Source organism: Lepidochelys kempii, chromosome 2, assembly GCF_965140285.1.
Source record: "Lepidochelys kempii isolate rLepKem1 chromosome 2, rLepKem1.hap1, whole genome shotgun sequence".
In the NCBI taxonomy this organism is placed as follows: Eukaryota; Metazoa; Chordata; order Testudines; family Cheloniidae; genus Lepidochelys; species Lepidochelys kempii.
Window position 1 is genome coordinate 85002471 of NC_136381.1, and position 15988 is coordinate 85018458.

Here is a 15988-nt window from a genome sequence, read left to right on the forward strand (position 1 = left end):
CAACAAGTGTCGGTGTGAACAGCGCATTGTCGGCAGTAGCACTCTCCTGCCAAGAACGCAAACACTTCTCGTTGGGGGTAGAAGTTTTTTGTCGGCAGGAGAGCCGACAAACAGCGGCTACACTGCACGACTTTTAGTGCCATGGCTGTGGCGACACAGCGGTATCGCTAAAAACTGTGTAGTGTAGACATAGCCTTAGAGTGTCTTCATCTTGAATGGTCCCTTAGAATATGCTAACTACTAAACTATCTTTTCAACCTTGTATTTAGTTGTGACACTGAGTACCTTTTCCAGACCTGAGGAAAAGTTCTGTGTTGCTTGAAAGTATGTCTCTTTCACCAACAGAAGTCGGTCCAATAAAAGATATTACCTCACCTACCTTGTCTCTCTGAGAAGAATGGTCAATCCTAAACAGAGTAGACATCGCTTAAACTGGTCATTGACGTTTTATGGACTCATTTAGAACATAACTTGAATGCTGATTCTTTCAGCTGTTCACGGTCAGACATAATACCTGTGGAAGACAAAGTAACTCAAGTCAGTAAATAAACCAACGTAATTTTTTTTATAAGAAAAAATATCATTTTAAAGATCGTCATGCTAACTATTCGTGCTACGATTATACATACTATAGATTAGGAAGAAATAGATTCCTCAATTCAACAAGATTGGTTCAGACAAAATGCACTGAAGGAAAATCTGGTCTACATGCCTTTCTTTATAGATGAGATCTTGATATCTTTGTGTATGTATATCAAGTCATATTAATCATGATCCAGATTCTAATGGATTTTACAACTAGACAAATGTTTTAAAATTAATTCAGACATCCGTACAATTTATTTTGTCCTAATCTGGTTACAAATACTGTTCCAAATTGCAGACTAAGCTGGACTTTAGCCTGGTTACAAAACACAATTAGCAATCTCATCTATGCTAAGTATTGGTAACCATACTAGTAGAAAACCAAGTTTAACCAGGTTCTCTGACATCATTGTATTTTGTCATACTTACGGTGCTCACACTGGTTGTGGTTGAAGTGAAAATACAAAAGGTTAGCAACTAATAAATCAAATGTAAGCACTTGAGTCCTGTAATATATGCAAGGATATAAATTTTGAAACTCCAGTTGCAAATGAATTATTTTTGTTAAATATGTTTGAAGTCACTGATTTAATGAAGAACTACAAGCCAATTTTGTATGCCAATTTAGACCACTTCCTGATGAGCCTAAACACATTAAATGCAAATTAAAAGGACCAAATACATTACAGATGGGTGAAGAGCTACAAAGTGAAATCGGTGAGTACCTGCATGTCCTATACTTCATTGTAGGATATAAAAATTTCCTTCTCTCTCATAATGTATTATCTTATCTGTACAAAAAGCATGTGGGAGAAACTCTGTAGTACGTTGTCCAATATAAAATAGGCAGCTACATTTTAAAATTAAAATCCTAGTATGGAAGAGTTTATCACCTCTCAAAGTGAAAAGGTCGTGTTACAAATATCTTCTAGAAGACGAAACCCACCTATAAATCTGAATTCCTAGTCTACTTGATATTCCTCCCTCTGGAGCTCAGATCATCAGGAAGATTTTATTTAAGTCATGCTATCTAAAACCCCTTAATTTGAATACTATTTCAGACCTTATTCAGAAATTTGGTCATCTCTATATAAATTTATTTTTGGCTGAGGCTGCTAATTTGAATAGAAATAGGCATGCTGGGGAGACAATCAGCCTTTTCAGTATTCCTCAGTTCTGATGTTTTTCACAGCTTTTACCTCATATTTCAATGTCTTTATTATGCATACATTGATGACTTAAGTTCCCATTGGCTATGATGCTACAAATGTTTGGCTATGAGGTATTTTATTGGTAGAACTGTCAGTGAAATAATATGTTGTGATTTTTTTCAGCTGATTGAGAGGGTTTTTTTCTATAGTATACAAGCAGTTTAGCTATGCTGAATGTGTAAACGACCTCAACGTGGTCCGAAAAATATCAGATATCTAGTTAACTAGCCTCTAGAAATTAAAAATATTAGGAACATTTTGTGGGGGTATAAAAGTGTATCTTGAAATAAAACTCCTATTTCATTTGAGGTAAGAAAAAAATGAGCTTAAGACAGCTGATGTCAGTGCTTTAATGTGCTCTCACATGAGTTTCAATATTAAGAAGACTTCCCTTTTAATTCTATGTCAAGTTAAGAGATGAGCTACTACTAAAGGGTAAATGTGTGTGAATGGGAAAGGAGGAGTCTCATCAGGTATGGCTAGGCTAAATTAATGCATTTTTCACTATTTCCTATTTATATAGATTTTATGCATGTTCATACTTTGTCTATTAAAGAGGACTTTGTGCAGTTACAGATTTTTTTTGGAAAAATACGCATTCTTCTTTTTAATAGATGTGATGGTTACAGATCAGTATGGGAATCAGATTCAGACACTCTCAAGCTCTTGCATAAATTCCTTAGGAATTTCTGGGAATGGGCTGGATAAATCAAATTTGAAAACTACTTGGCAGGTAGGTGCTCAGAAATACTTTCTAAGATGTCATACAGTGTGTTGTTGCCAGCTTGTAGCAATTGATTTATAATAAAACTATTAGTCACCCAGGAGAAATTTAATCAAAGTTGGAAAAAGTCTAAATTATCCTTTTGATACGTTAAAAGAGGAGAGTGATCTTAGAGATCTATTAAACTCTATCCCATGTGCCTGTTACAACTGGGGGATTCAGCAACTTAAGTTCCTTTTTTACTACTGATGATAAATCTCCATGCCATTGCTGCAGCTTATACAACAAATCTCATTTTTCAGGTTATGCTTCAACCTTTTCATCATTTGACCCGTTCTTACTCCATGCTCCATTTTTATGTCTCTTGTTTCTAGGTGTCAGTTAATTTTTTTTAAGTAATTTTCTCATTTCGGTCTTTTGTGTTGCACTTTGTGGATGTAGGGATGTTTGGTGTGGGGGAGGAAAAGAATGAGAAGACATAACTGCTAGATATAGACCATTAGTATTACTGAGTCGTTAGTAGAGATGATCCAAGTATTTTTCAATGCCTGTGCCACCTTTAAGTTTCTGGAATTGCAAGGTCTCAGCTTGTCTCTGTGTGACTGAAGAACATGTTACCCCAAGTTCCTCTAAAAGTCCATCTTCCTGAAAATACCCAGGACACAGTGGACTTGGCAGAAGGATTTGCTAGCGCGAGCAAGTTTCCTCAAAAAAGTATAAATTGATGTGTAGAAAGCAAAGAGTGATTGATTTTTTTTTTTGTTATGTTTGGGGTGCAGAAACAGATGACTGCTTTTCAAAATGTGGACTCTAGTTGCTGATAAAATAATTACGGACTGTTGTGTGATTATACATATATGTAATTACATAAACATGTACAGTGACGCTTATAAGAGTTCCTCTAAGCCAATTTCTCAGAAACCTAACATCTGAAACAAAAGTTCCATTTTGTTTCTTAGCAATAAACTGATAATTGTTTTATCATTTCATTTTTCCTGAAGTTGATGTAAGATATATCAGTCATTGCCTGGTTAATAGGCTTTCTTTCTCTCTCCAAGCTAAACAGCTGTCTAAAACAGTTTTAGCATATGTACAGTAAATGTAGTTTCTTCTGTGTTCAGTCGTTGATCGGTGAACTAACTAAATTTTGTGACTTTTTCAACTTTTAATATCATTTTTCACTTTCCTTGTTTTCCTATTTTCCAATTTATTTGAATTGTATTTTTTCTTAATATCTAGCGTAAAGATACAAAATCCTGCTACACGGAATTTCTGTCAAATAGAACTTAATTTAATTTTCAATGGCAAACAACAACAAAAATAAGGGGAAGGAGATTTTTTACGCTGTCCCATTCAGTTATGTTACAGAATTCCCTTTTTTTTGGTGTGGCTCCACTTGTAGGTCCTAAATAATTGTTGGATTTAACATTTATTATTGCATGCAATAGCTCTGATGTAGTTATGTTTGAATAAATTGAGATCCTCAACCTGCTTTTCATTTTTGTGTGTTGGGGCAATAAAGGCAAGTGGCTGATCTTTCTGCCTTGGGCAGTTTATTTTAATGTATGTTAGTATTTGATTTTAACACAGCCTTTCAGTATTCTGCTCCTTCATTTGAGTGAGTTATTTATTTTTACGGGGAATAAGCTATCATTTGTTTTTTCATGTTGAGTCATCATGTTAAGACAAGCAAATATACATTGTGTCTGGGCTTATACATTTTTGACAGTTTTGCATGGTTGTTTTCCTGTATGACCTGTCCTTAGGTATCATGGCATAAAAATAATTAGATAAAACCCCATTTACTCTGAAGATAGGTGTCTTAAGAATATTTGCACATCCCAAAAGACCTTGACATTTTAACAGAGATCAAACATTGCAATATAATCTTTTTGTTTATTGTACGACAAAAAGACTGGTATCCAATGTACATAAATAGTAAGTCACATTTTTAAATCTGAAAAAAGAATAAATTACATTTCACTTTGCTTTTACTAAAAACATGTTACATTTCTGTTTCTTAATAGGAAAGTACACAAACCATGACAGTCAAAGGTATTAGCTTTTATCCAGGTCTTCCTGGAAGCAAAGAATTGTGTTTTGCTTGGCGTGAATTTTCTGATTTTCTCAGAGTAAATTTGACTTCAGGACCTCCAGTTAAACTACACCTTATGGATTGGCCAGAATTAGAGGAGGTGAGTCAGCGTCTTTGGTTCAGATCCAAAGGGTTTAATACCAGCTTTTTATATATCCAGAGTTTTTGAAGTATAAGGAGCAAAGATGAAACCTGTTGAGTTTTTCTTTCAATAAAGTATATTCAGTATTCCTGAAAGTTTCTAGAACATAACAGCCTTGGAGATTAAAGTTCACTTTCTCTACAAGACAGTATAGTACAGACAGAAGCAATTCAAGCTTCCACCAGTGCCCCTGTTTATATGGATATGTGCTAGGGTCTGCCAGACCCTCTGAGGCCCCCTGCTGGAGGCTGCATGGCCCTGCCACACCCTGCCCCAAAAAAGGGCAGTGGAGAGGAGAGGGTCCTCCAAGCTGCCTAAAGTGGCTGTGTGGGACACAGCCAGTCAGGGCCCAGCAACCTAGAATAAGAAGAGTTGCAGGGCCAGAGGGAGTTCAGTTCTCTGTAAACTGTAGGAGTTTGAATGGTGTGTGGATGGCTGACAGAGCTACAGAACCCCAGACAGGGCAGTGCCGCCAGAAGCAAGGGAGAGCAAGAAGGAGCCCGTAGCTGGTTGCTGGGACTCCATTAGGACAGGGACCTGAGGTAAGAGTGAAGACGACATGGGGAACTGGCCTAGGGAAATAGAGAAACCATGGAACATGGAACACTACAGCCAGCTTCCTGGGCTGGGACCGGGAATAGCGGGTGGGACTGGGTCCATCCCCCATTAGCCACTGGAGGGGCAGTGGCCTGGACAGTGAGGCACCCCAGAGGGGCAACTGAACTATAGTGGCCCAGCTGGAGAGCTGAAGCCAGGAAGCCCCAAGAGGGCAAAGACATTGTCTCCATGGAGGGAGTTATGGGGCGCTGCTCTATCCCAGTGGAGGGACAATCTGAGAGAGAGAGAGAGAGAGAGTGTTGCAGGTGTGCACACTCTGCCGAGGGGGCGCTCACAAGAGGTTAGTGCACCCCATTACAGGATACCTGTGTGTTTTGAACTAGACTGTGACCGTCCGGTCATTTTATGTGTAACAGTTTACCTGACAAGTCAAAATCGGTTGGTTTTTAAAAGCAGGATTTATTTTAAAAGTTAGCTCTCTCTAAAACTTAAATCTGAATTTTACAATATTTTGTGATCATAATTACCTTGGCATTTTAAACTGTTTTACTCTCATACTCCTCTTCCTCAATCTTCAAGAGGTGAACTGCTGCACTGCCATGTGACTCTTGGAGACAGTCCAGCATTATTACTGAGGTCTCTTGGACTAAACTCTATACCTTGCTTCTCAAGCTTGCTAGAAGTTCTGCCTTAGACAGTGAAACAAGTTGGCAATTCAAATTTTCTGTTTCTAGTTTTTATTTCTGATATGCTGGTTTTTAAGGTAGTAGGAAGACAGCCCTTATCCTTATGTGCTTTCAGTCTAAAAGCAAAAGAACAGATGGAAAGTGAGGAAAGTAACACAACATCCAGGTAGAGTGAACAGGGTGATGTCTGGCACTACATATGTTAACACAGATCTTTAGTGGGTTTTTTATTTTCTTTTTTACATATTAAAATTGATTCAAGTGATGACTTTTGGGTGGTGAAAAGTAGGTAAAGTGTAAAAAAGGAAGAGGTAGGAAGGGATAAGGTTGTTACACTGAGAATACAAAAGAGGAAGAAAGTTTAGATAGAGAACTGAGAAGGAAGCTGATGTGGAAAGGGAAAGCAAAAGGATCAGGGATTGTGACTGAAACAATTAATAGTATTTTTTTTTAATTAAATAAAAATCTAAGTGTAGTTTAGGATACTATTAGGTTGCTCCTGCTACAGCTCTGTTGAAGGCAGTAAGAGAGAAGATTTTTAATTGCCTTTGAACAGACACCTAGAAGCATCTCTCCCTTCCCTCTGTAGTCAAGGCCATGTGGATGGGTAGTAAGTCAGTTGGTGGGATGGCATAGTCTCAGATATCAGGAAAGTGTGCAGAGATGACGCATGTCTATTGATAGTGGGGGGCCTAACTCTGAAACAGCTCGAGTCACCGCACCCCCAGCAACCCACTCTTCGCAGAAAGCAGCACTGCCTCTCTCCCCCACCAACCAACACTCACCTCCGCCCCTGGAAAGCAGTGCCACCTCCCTGCAGCTTCCAGCTATTGTCTCTGCCTCTCCCTGCCCAGAACAGCTCACTGGCTCAGCTGACCGGCAGGGAGGGGGCCCAGCTGCACCATGTGATCAAGCAATCTGGGGTGCATGTGATCCAACATACGCACTGCCCCATGCATTGCCTCCACTGGGGCTTTAATTCTCTACCATAGGCAGCCTAGTTTAGGAGGCAGCTGATGGAAGGCATGGCCTCATGTTCCTTGGTCATGATTTGTTGGGAGGAGGAGGGTAGTTCTTGCTCACACCCCTATAATGATTGTCTGACACACATTCCATTTACAATAAAGTAAAAAATATATATATTTGTATCTTTTTCAGCCTATCGCGGTAATTAATGGTAGAGAACTGCAGAAGCCTTTGATAGTTCAGCTCTGTGATCAGTGGGAAAATCCATCTCCTGAACCAAATGTCAAAATCAGTCTTGTAAAAGCTAACAACTTAAAGGTAAAGTGAGATCTTAGAAGATGTCCTGGCAGCTTTTATGTATCAAAGCTCATAAATATAATCTATCAAGACACAGCTATATCACCTCCCTACATTTCTATCTAGTTTCTCCTTTTAAAAAATATGTTGTGGAATTTTAAAGTACGGATGTGAATATACCAGCTAAAAAGAGCAGAATAATCTTTTACAGTAGTAACATACAATAAATAATAAAAAATAATTTCCATCACAGATTCCGCAGTTTTTTTCTTTTTAACTAAAATTAAATACAGTAATAAAACTAATAATTTATGCTATTAATTTGTAACTTTTTTTTTTTTTACTTTTTTTCCCTGGGCCTTTCTCTGTACCTTCTCCATATTCCCTCCATTTCTTCTTATTGCTACTCTTACTTAGTCTTCAGGTTCGTACTTAAGTAATCTACCAAATGACAATAAAAAACAGAGCCATTAGTATGGTACATAATCACCTTGTTCAGTATTTCTCAAACTGTAGCCCATTTGATGGTCTGCAAAAAGCTGGCAGGCTACACAATTCTGGCTTCCCTGCTTGTTTCCCTCTCTCAATGCTGAGATGAAGGTTCTTTGCAGTGAATATCAAGTGGAAATGAGGAGGAAACAGCATAGCTGTGTGTAAGCAATTGCTGCTGTTGCCACTAGGATATTATGAAAATATATATGTAAGATGGTCTTCACAATTGCAAATGGGATGGAGGTGGTTTGTGAGGTGGTCTCTTTATTAAAATGTGGTCCGCAATATGAAAAAGTTGGTTAACCCTGATTTTTGTGTATTTTTAATGTGTGCTAGTTTTTGCTTATATATAAGATGTTTTTCTGCTGCACAGCTTCTCTCCTCATTCATCACAAATGGGTAATTCCTCATTGGTGGAATTTGGAGATAGTTCTGAAGGCTCCAGAGTTAAACTACACCCTTTAATTCAGGCCACAAAATTTTTTGCCTTCGTGGGCAGAACAAGTTTACTGAAGATTCTGCATCAGCTTCAGATAAATTTAAAATTTGGAGGTTTATATTGAAATAAATATGAAAATGAATAATGCCCCTACTCTGCTTGCGCTACATTGATGACATCTTCATCATCTGGATCCATGGAAAAGAAGTCCTTGAGGAATTCTACCATGATTTCAACAATTTGCATCCCACCATCAGCCTCAGCCTGGACCAGTCCACACAAGAGATCCACTTCCTGGACACTACGATGCTAATAAGCAATGGTCACATAAACACCACCCTATACCGGAAACCTACTGACGGCTATGCCTACCTACATGCCTCCAGCTTTCATCCAGACCACACCACACGATCCATTGTCTACAGCCAAGCTCTATGATACAACCGCATTTGCTCCAACCCCTCAGACAGAGACAAACACCTATAAGATCTCTATCAAGCGTTCTTACAACTACAATACCCACCTGCTGAAGTGAAGAAACAGATTGACAGAGCCAGAAGAGTACCCAGAAGTTACCTACTACAGGACAGGCCCAACAAAGAAAATAACAGAACGCCACTAGCCATCACCTTCAGCCCCCAACTAAAACCTCTCCAACGCATCATCAAGGATCTACAACCTATACTGAAGGACGACCCATCACTCTCACAGATCTTGGGAGACAAGCCAGTCCTCGCTTACAGACAGCCCCCTAACCTGAAGCAAATACTCACCAGCAACCACACACCACACAACAAAAACACTAATCCAGGAACCTATCCTTGCAACAAAGCCTGTTGCCAACTGTGTCCACATATCTATTCAGGGGACACCATCATAGGGCCTAATCACATCAGCCACACTATCAGAGGCTCGTTCACCTGCAGTCTACCAATGTGATATATGCCATTATGTGCCAGCAGTGCCCCTCTGCCAGGTACATTGGCCAAACTGGACAGTCTCTATGTAAAAGAATAAATAGACACAAATCAGACTTCAAGAATTATAATATTCAAAAAACCAGTCGGAGAACACTTCAGTCTCTTTGGTCACTTGATTACAGCCCTAAAAGTGGCAATTCTTCAACAAAAAAACTTCAAAAACAGACTCCAACGAGAGATTGCTGAATTGGAATTAATTTGCAAACTGGATACAATTAACTTAGGCTTGAATAAAGACTGGGAGTGGATGTGTCATTACTCAAAGTAAAACTATTTCCCCGTGTTTATTCCCCTCCGCCGCCCCGTTCCTCAGACGTTCTTGTCAACTGCTGGAAATGGCCCACCTTGATGATCACTACAAAAGGTTTCTCCCCCCCCCCCCCCCCCACTCTCCTGCTGTTAATAGCGTACCTTACCTGATCACTCTCAATACAGTGTGCGGTAACACCCATTGTTTCATGTTCTCTATGTATATAAATCTCCCCACTGTATTTTCCACTGCAAGCATCCGATGAAGTGAGCTGTAGCTCACGAAAGCTTATGTTCAAATAAATTTGTTAGTCTCTAAGGTGCCACAAGTCCTTCTGTTCTTTTTGCGGATACAGACTAACACGGCTGCTACTCTGAAAGCAATCATTACAGTATTTCTTCTGTTATTTATTCATACTTAGTTCAGTTTATGTGGTTTCCAAATTTTAATTTTTCAATGTGCTGTATAGTTTTGTATTGAAAAGTTACAAGCATTATAGAAGTTTGGGGCGAGGGGTTGCAATTGTGTAAGAGACATACCAGGGAAGGTGTGACGGTTCAGTTTCTTCCAAATACTTTGTGGTATAACTTCAATTTTTATTCATTTTCATGCTGGATGATTTCATTTCACCTTCTAGCTCCTCTCCTGTCACTGAGGAATCACCAGAATACTGAGGCTCTAACCTCTGGTTTCTTTGGTACAACAGTGGGCTTCTTCTTCCCTCTACTATCACAGCAGGGAAGCTTTTCAAGCATTGAGCCAAGTCAAAGAGGTACTACATGCAGTTTTTCATGTGCCTCAAAGGACAGCTATACCCTGCTACTATAATCCACCACTCCTTGCTTTGTCATGGTCTAGAGCTTTGAGTCAGACTGGCATGCTAGGGCCTCTACTCCCCTGCCCAAAGCTGTTACTCCACCATGGGAGGCTTGACCAGGAGCATGAGGATTCCTACAAAGAGGAGAACTTTTCACAGCCTGCTCAGGGCTAAGTCTTGCAAACTCCAGAGGCTTGGAGTATCAAAAAGACAAAAGCCAAGCGTCCCTTTCATAAGGAAAGGTTTCAGAGTAGCAGCCGTGTTAGTCTGTATTCGCAAAAAGAAAAGGAGTACTTGTGGCACCTTGGAGACTAACAAATTTATTTGAGCATAAGCTTTCGTGAGCTACAGCTCACTTCATCGGATGAAGTGAGCTGTAGCTCACGAAAGCTTATGCTCAAATAAATTTTAGTCTCCAAGGTGCCACAAGTACTCCTTTTCTTCTTTCATAAGGAAGTGATTCATATTGTTAATGAACAAGTCCTGTAAAAATTATGATTTAAACTTTTTCTCCTTTGCTTTCCCAACCTGAAAGAAGTGTTTGCTTCTCTCCTGTACAGACTCCTGTGTGAGAGAGCCCTTGTGTCCTGAAGCATGTCTGGGCATGCAAAGAAGCCTGTTATTCCTATGAAGCCCTGTCTCAGCAGCAGTGCAATGGGAATTGTGCTTGTCTGGGTTTCAGCCCATAGACCTTCACTCTGCCAGGGAAAGGGGTTCACAGCTGGGGAGAGAGTTATCCAACTCCCTCTCAATAGACTAACTCTACATTAAAGCTTAAGGAGCACTTCAGGCAGTCCGTGCCCAGAACCAAGGCACATAAAATTTCCATTTCCCATGCAGCTGCATCCATTGTGAGGTTATGGGGGGAAGTGGGAAATTGCTTCCTGTGTTCCAAATGGAGTAAAGCTCCGGGTGGTACTAGATCTTTCCCCAAATACTTTACATGGGTATAAGCTAGGCTGGGAAGAGGCAGACATCTTTGCAGGTTCCTGGGGTCATCTACAGGCTATTCCCACAATCAGGGTATTGGTCCCAGTACCTGTTTCAACTGAGTGGGTCCTGCTGTGATTAGTAACGAGAGCAGTAACTCTTGACTCAGTGGCTACAAGTAAGCCAATTTACACCCATAAATATTAATCAGTCATCCCAAACGTATTCCCTGGCATCTGAATTTGAAGATGTGAGGATGTTTGAGGAAACATTAGCGAAGTCAGCAGGTGAGAATACAGAGACACCTTAACCCTCCGTCAGTTTTCTGGAGCTGACCATGAATCTCCAGATAGTCATTGGATTTGAAACCCATTCTTGGTAACAGGTGACTCCATTTTAACTTTAAGTATCTTGCTCAAGAAAATCTTCTAAAATTGTCAAGTGATCACATGATGAAGACCCATGTTCTCAAATTTAACAAACCAGGAATTCTGGATTTCTGTTAAAGGAGAGTATAAAGAACTCAGTGATGAAATTATGGAAGTACTGTTTCCATTCACTCCCAGCTATCTCTGTGAGTCTGGTTTTCAGCAAAGACCTCTGAAAACTAAACCCAGAAATTACTGAAATTTAGCACTGGGCACAAATCATTTTCCACCAGAGATTCAGCCAAACATTGCACAACTGTGGAGTTTGAAACTGACCTGTTTTTCTCACTGAAATCTTAAGCTATGTCCAAACATGCCAAAACATCCATATTTTCACATTTTAGTTTTTAAAATACAGATTTAATTGGATTATATTATTAAACTGTATGTGGTTAAATAAAGTCACAAAACCATCCATCTTGAATCTAGTGTTCTGAACTCTTGAATGTAGTGTCCTAAGTCAGTGTTTAAAAAAAAAAAAAAGTATTTGGGGAGACGCTAATTTTAAAATATCGGTAAGGGAGCCGCAGTACTAAAAAGTTTGGGAATCACAGCAGTAGCAGAGGGAAAAATCTGGAGACGCTTCTAACAAAGACCTAAATGAACTTTCTCCACAAGTCAAAACGTTGCGAATGACAAAGGCAAAATTAACACGTGTACGTACGTGTGTGTGTGTGTGTGTGTGTGTGTGTGTGTAAGAGCTTACAATTCCTGTACAAAACTCTCCCTTTTGATCTACTCTTTGCACCCAGTATCTTTAGAAATGGTGGTGATAGCCACAACAGGTTTCAGACTGCAAGTTACACGTCTATAACCATTCATGGACAACGTGTCTATCACTGCCCTGTCCAGAAAAACAGACTCACACCTAACTTACCAGCTCCCAGAAAGGATTCAAACCTACCAATTGTACAAAATCAAGAAAAACTTTTTGAACCTAATGGAGAGAATTGCTCATACCAGGGTCAAAATAGGCATGTGTCTGGCCATAATTTTACCAACAGAGGAAAGATTTTGGAAAGATACAAAACTTCATTACAACAGTTTTTTTTTTTTGGCAATTATCTCTTTCAGCTAGGATTGCTGGTGCCACACATTAGTATCACCCACCTAAATGGGGTTTCTAAATATGTGCCTCTAGAAATTCCTTCTGAATACCTGAAATCATTCAGTGTATGCAGTCAAAATTAGACATTATTTCCAGTCATGTCTGAACATTTGTTTGTGCACAGGTAAATATAAACTATAAAAAGCCAGTCCAATTTGCACTCTAGACCCTTGAAATACTCACTATGGAAGGAAACATCGCGGGGTTGGACGTATACCTGGAAAACATGATAACCATGGGATTATGGTGTCTCACTCAAAAAAGGAAAGCATCTAGTTCTCTCAAGCACACACCTGTGGTTTCCAAAATCACAGAATAGACATCCTGTTTAGTTCACGTTGAAAGCTCTATCAGTAAGGTGTCTGATCAGAAACATAGGAATGGTCATACAGAAACAGACTAGTGGTCTAGTAAGTCAGTACGTGGCTTCTGAGGGTAGCCAGTACCTGAAACAGAGGAAAGTGCAAGAAAACCAGTGGTAGGTTGTTACAGAATAGCATGGAATAGGGGAAGTTATCTCCTACTTTTGTTAGAGGCTGGCTTGTGATCTGAAGCATGAATGTTTTTACCCCTTCCAAAACCAGAGAGTAACGAGAAGTTGAAGCTTTGATACAATGGAAATAATATCCTGGTCAGAGAAGAATCCACTGCTTTTCAGGACAGTTCATATAAAGGAAACAGAAAAGAGTGTGCTGAAGTCCTTCTAGTCTTGAGTTGGCCCTGAAGGTGCTTGTTTGGATTTGATAGCCAAGGAACCTCAATTGTCCCTGCAGAAATGACTAGGCCCCTTAAAGCAGGGACACCTCCACCCAGACCTGGACCACTTACAGTTCACAGCCTGGACATTGGAAGAGAAATGTGGTTCAACAGAGATTTTCTCTTAGCCTCATTTGTACATTATGGAATCCATAAAGAACTCTGGGGCAAGGACTGTCATTTGTACAGTGCCAAGCACAGTGAGCACTGGACTTCAGATGCTACCAGAATACAAATAATAATCACAAATTCTTGTGATCTTAGCTATTCTAGAGTTTTTCCAAGCTGATTGGTTAAAGTTCTACACCTAAACATAATGGGGAAATAGAGTACCAGCATTAGTGTCATTCTTCATGCAGACATATTGGACTCCCCATCTGAGTCTGAGGTATCAAGACTAAATGAATGGCAGATTAGACAAGCCTGTGGCTAGCCTTTTTAGTTGTCATTGCCTCTGAAAGACATTCGTTGTTGTTTGTTCTATCTATACAAAATACACACTGCTGCTATTGGGGAATATGTCGTCGTAGCTTCAGAAAGCTTTCTGCCCAAAGTATGTTCTTCTTTCCACAATTCTTGGGAAATCGTTCTTTCATCATTTTGTTCCAATCCTTAGCACTCCTTTGCGAGGTCATAGCATAAATGGGCATCCCTAGAAATCTACAGATATACCTTGAACCTACAAAGTACTAATGTACCCTGTTTTGATTCCATCCCAACCGTCAGGCCTCAGATTTTCAAAGTTGCTAGATGTTAATGTTGCACCAGTTGGTATGATAGGCATTTGGAAACCATTCACAGAGGGAATCAAGACTCCTTCTATAAGATCCACTGTGGCATGAGACATACATGTCTGAACCTCATGTGAGAAAAACTGACAAAATAGGTTTCTGTTCCTCTTGAAGTGTCATCTTTGGAAGAAAGGTACTACTGGATTGGATTCCAAATTCCCTTGATATACAAAGCTTTTGTCTTTATGTGGGATAACTTCTATTCTGCCTTTTGTTCTGCTGGATTAAAATTCTTCATCCTTTCCCATGCTACTTCTGGGAATCAATGCTTGCTACTTCTCAGCAATAACGTTGGCCTACCTCTAAATTCCACAGGTGAGAGGCATTATCCATTTGTTTTGAATGAGAGGAGATGCTGCTAACAGGAATTTCAAATAAGTTCTCAGTCCTTACACTTGGTTAATAGTGAATTGGTGTGGTATGCAGTTGACAGTTTTTTGAGCACTGGTCCCTTTGTGTATTCCACTGGGCATGCACATTTATAATAGTATGTGTATATAGTATATCTATATTTCATAGCCATATATACCAATTATATCTGTAATATTCTGTATTGTAATCATCCTCAAAAAACTCTAAACGAATCTAGAATGGATACAAATGAAGAAAAGTGGGAGGCAGTTTGTAGAGGGTGCAAGAGACTTAAAATATAGCCCAATTAATATATTACAGAATAACTAAATTGACATCAGAATCTAGCAAAATATATAATCATAGTAAAATATATAAGCCAGTAAATTAAACCAAATCTGCTTAGTCAGACAAGATGACTCTGAGTGTCTTAAAGACTGGTCAAGGATATTCCAGAACCTGTGAAAATCTTAAGTCAGGAGAGGTACAGTATAAAAAAAATGAGCTGAATTGTCAGAATACAAGGAAAAGTATTGAGTTGAAATAAAGTGTGATAGAAAAAGGGAAAACGATATTTTTGGTGTAATTTAAGACTTGACACTATTTCTGTGTCATTAAAAGATAAAATTTTCTTGACAACCTTCAACTCTCTTGACAGATCATTTCTTCAAGCCAACAACATAAAACAGATGAAAATGGGAGGGCTAATCTGGGAATAATTAGTATTCATGCACCCAGGTAAGTAATGGAAATGTATAGACAAAAATTAACTTCTGAAAATACTCTTATTAGATACCTTTAAGTTAATTAGCTGCATGTTTACTAAGGTAGTTGCCAGGAAGTCATCTGGAGCAAAGTGCAAACACGTAACTTATTTACGTAACTTATTTACTCCTGGGGGAATTCTGCGCTAATGCGTGTGCGCATAATTAATGAGCCACACATACTTTTAATTTTTTTGCACAGAAAAAAGCTTCTGATGAAATGTTGCTGCAGTTCTGCCTTTTGCCCACCAAATGGCATTGTGGCGATAGGACACAGCTGCTCCATGCAGAAAATAACTTCTGCAGTTCTGCCTTTGATCTGTGGCGATAGAACATAGCAGCAGCTTCTAGCCAGCTAGGGACAAGAAAGACCCTGCGTTCTTCGCAGCACCTGCCAGGCCACGTCAGGAGACCAGGGCTATGGGGAGACAGTGTGGGGTGCTGGGGGGGGAGGGGTCAGACAGGGTCTTATAAGGGCTAGTGGGGGAGGACAGACTGGGGCAGGAGGTGAATGGGAGTGAAGACGCAGGGCCACATGAGCAGAGGTGGAGGGGGTGCAAAGCTACAGAGGGTGGCTGAGTGGGGACAGAGAGACACATGGGAACTGAGGGGGGGGAC

The 15988-nt window shown here is 39.6% G+C and overlaps 1 protein-coding gene across 10 annotated transcripts in view; it reads left to right on the top strand.

Annotated features, from left to right (window-relative positions):
* The window catches only part of SMCHD1 (structural maintenance of chromosomes flexible hinge domain containing 1), a 182581-nt gene that overhangs the window by 83142 nt on the left and 83451 nt on the right, over positions 1–15988 (top strand). For 8 of the 10 annotated variants that reach the window (XR_013635308.1, XR_013635309.1, XR_012157253.2 and 5 more), the window contains 5 exons: positions 1214–1302; positions 2411–2529; positions 4548–4715; positions 7160–7285; positions 15265–15344. Coding sequence is in view for 7 of the 10 variants with exons in the window: in XM_073331462.2 (XP_073187563.1) it covers positions 1214–1302; positions 2411–2529; positions 4548–4715; positions 7160–7285; positions 15265–15344 (582 nt within the window). In the remaining 3 variants the exon portion in view is untranslated. The remainder of the gene's footprint in view (positions 1–1213; positions 1303–2410; positions 2530–4547; positions 4716–7159; positions 7286–15264; positions 15345–15988) is intronic. The other 2 variants (XM_073331464.2, XM_073331466.2) reach the window with 2 other exon arrangements.